The 3,053-nt window shown below is 40.7% G+C and overlaps 1 protein-coding gene across 1 annotated transcript; it reads left to right on the top strand.

Annotated features, from left to right (window-relative positions):
- Window positions 1–1,598: 1,598 nt before the first annotated feature.
- On the top strand, window positions 1,599–2,578 carry LOC117550451 (zinc finger BED domain-containing protein 1-like). Its single transcript, XM_034222888.1, has 2 exons — window positions 1,599–1,814; window positions 1,951–2,578. Exons 1-2 carry the CDS (start codon window positions 1,599–1,601, stop codon window positions 2,362–2,364), a joined length of 630 nt encoding a protein of 209 aa, XP_034078779.1. The 3' UTR covers window positions 2,365–2,578.
- The last annotated feature ends 475 nt before the right edge of the window (window positions 2,579–3,053 follow it).

The following is a 3,053-nucleotide window of genomic DNA, read 5'->3' as shown; positions in this document are numbered from 1 at the left end:
TCATGCAGTGTTAACGCTGCAGCCACTAGGGTTGCCAGTTTTTGCGGAAGGAATAAGCAACCAGGTCTATGAAAACAAGCGCAAAAGAACATGAGCACTTTAAACCTATATATGTCGGGTCGGCTATTTGAAAATAATAATCTACAATCTCAAAACCGCAACAACCATTATTACTTAATACTTACTACCAAGCAACTTTACAGAAAGATTATCCCAAGATTATGTGGCTTATAATGAGTATACCTGGCAACACTCACTGACTGCAACACGTGAGGGCAGGAGCCGGCAGTATGTTTACAGAAGTTTTAGCAATTTAGCACTGATTACAACAAAAACAGAAATGAGTGACACAGAAATTAGTTACGAGGAGCAGGTCGAGGACAATGACACCGATGAAAATCCCGGTGGCGACTCTGGAGAGAGGAAAGTTGTGCTTGTGCCGAAAAAAGGACCACATTCATCCAGCGTGTGGAACTTTTTTGGATTTGATCCTGATGATGACTTACAAAAAGTCGTCCACTGTAAGCGTTGTTCTCGCATCGTCGCAACGACGTCAGGTAACACCACAAACCTATTAAATCACCTAAAACGTCACCATAAAATACAGTATACTTTAGCAAAGAAGGACAACCCGAAAAAAATATCAAACCCGCAGACAACGACGCAAACATCCATAAGCCAAACGTTATTCAGCGGAACACCATATGCACACAGCTCACGAAGGCACAACGAGATAACGAAAGCCATCACCTTTTACTTGGCTAAGGATATGGCATCAATAAATACAGTTCAAAATGAAGGGTTCAAGAACTTGATGAAGACGCTGGATAAGCGGTACTCAGTGCCTTCCCGCAACTACTTTTCACGTACTGCATTGCCTGCCTTGTACTACAAGACTCGAACCACAGTCGAGACAGAACTGAAAGATGTCCAGCACTTTGCGACAACAACTGACCTGTGGTCCAGTCGTACCATGGAACCATATATGAGCCTGACGGTGCATTTCATCACCAGTGATTTCACCATGAAAAGTCGGTGCCTACAGACAGCTTTCTTCCCCGTGGACCACACGGGCGACGAAATTGCAGTGGGACTAATGGAAAGTCTCCAGTCCTGGAGCTTGGATCCTAAAAGGATGGTGTGCATCACTACAGATAGTGGATCAAACATCATAAAAGCATCCGACATAAACAACTGGACAAGACTCCAGTGTTTTGGCCACAGGCTACATCTGGCTATAGGTGAGCTGAGTACAATCCATCCCACAGTAAAGTCCTCTGTTCATTTAAGTCTGAGAGTGTAGAGTTAAATTAACTGTCAATATTGTACTGAACATGTTTATGTATTTAAAAAAATAAATCTTATTTCATTTAACTAATTACCACCATTTTAAAATTGTAATGTATAGTCTAAATATTATAGTACCCCCCGCCATTTGGGTATATATTTATACTCAGGCTTAAATGAATAGGCCATTTTTTTTATTCCATCTTTCCAGACCCCATACATTTTTCCCTTAGAGATTTCCAAAAATATTTATATAAATTAATTTAAGCCTAGAATCAAGCCATCAAGTCCTCCACCTCTTCGAATCACTGATGGCAGTTAAGAAAGACGACCCTGCACTCGCTCGCTCGATTAAAACAACCATCCTGCAGTACCTTCAGGAGAAGTACAGTGATCCAAAGACACAGGCGCTGCTCGACATAGCTACAAGTCTGGATCCAAGGTTCAAACTGGACTATGTCAGCGAGGACAACAAAACCACTGTCAAGACCAGACTGAAGGATGAGATGACTAGCATCGTTACTATGGTAACTGTTTATATTAATTGGGAACATTTATTTAGTTTATCAACCTTAGTATTTAACTGCTGATATATTACTTAAGTTATCAAGTGTAGAATATTAAGGTTAACCTTTTTATTAAATTCTATTTTCCCTTTTCAAGGAGAGTCTCAGCCTCACTCCCACCACAGCTTCCTCCAGTGCCACGCCCCCCCCTGGTGGGAAGAAGAGAAAGACCTTAGGCAGCTTTTTTAAAGTAGCAAAGGGGAACGAGGCAGCTGCACCTGAAGTCGAGCAAGTTGTCGACATGGAACTAGGCGCATATCTACTCTCAAGAAATATCGACAGCGAAGATGACCCCTTAAAGTGGTGGAATGACAACAAGGGACAATACCCAAGATTGTCCATGCTTGCCAGGAAATACTTATGTATTACTGCGACCAGTAGCCCTTCAGAAAGGGCTTTCAGTACAGGGGGGAACATTGTAACTTGCCTGCGTTCCTCCCTGAAACCTCAGAATGTCGACATGTTGGTGTTCTTAGCCAAGAATCTTAGTGCAGTAGATGGACTGTGCTAGTAGCTAGGCAGCTAGGCTTTATTTACATCTATTCTAAAGCTGTAACTTTATGTTCTGTTCCGTTTTTATATTCAGTAGTTGACTGCAGTATTTAAGTTAATCCTTTTGTTAAGTTATGTTTTTGTTACGAGAGAGACAAATTATATTAGATTAGATAAGAATCTTTAATGACCACACAGCAGGCTGGTGGAATTCGTGTTGAAATGTTGTCTGTTTACATTTTTTTTTGCAATAAATATTTTCATTGAAACGATGAGAATCGTGTGAGAATCGTGATCTCAATTGTTATGGAGGAAAATCGTGATTCACATTTGAGCAAGAATCGTGCAGCCCTAGTAAGGTCCATGCAGAAAGCAGAGCAGTGTGTATAATATATATCACTCAGTATAACAGGCCTACTGTAATTCCCTCGAAGCACAGGCAGACACAAGTGGCTTTCTCATAACGGGTTTATTCCTCCGAATCCACCGTGAAAACTACACAAACAAACAGTATAAATGACAAACATAGTTTCGTGTTAGACACACAATAACATGCACAGCATGTGAGATAATAAACATAAAAGTAATACAAACACAACAACATACCTCGTTGGGCTGCATGCTCTGTAAACAGAGGGAAGTATTCTTCAGTTCTCTTCACAACTTATATGTATAAGAATACAAAACTAACAGAGCTTTAAGTATCCG

Source organism: Gymnodraco acuticeps, unplaced genomic scaffold (genome assembly GCF_902827175.1).
Source record: "Gymnodraco acuticeps unplaced genomic scaffold, fGymAcu1.1, whole genome shotgun sequence".
NCBI lineage: Eukaryota > Metazoa > Chordata > Actinopteri > Perciformes > Bathydraconidae > Gymnodraco > Gymnodraco acuticeps.
This window is presented reverse-complemented; position numbering and strand designations above follow the sequence as displayed.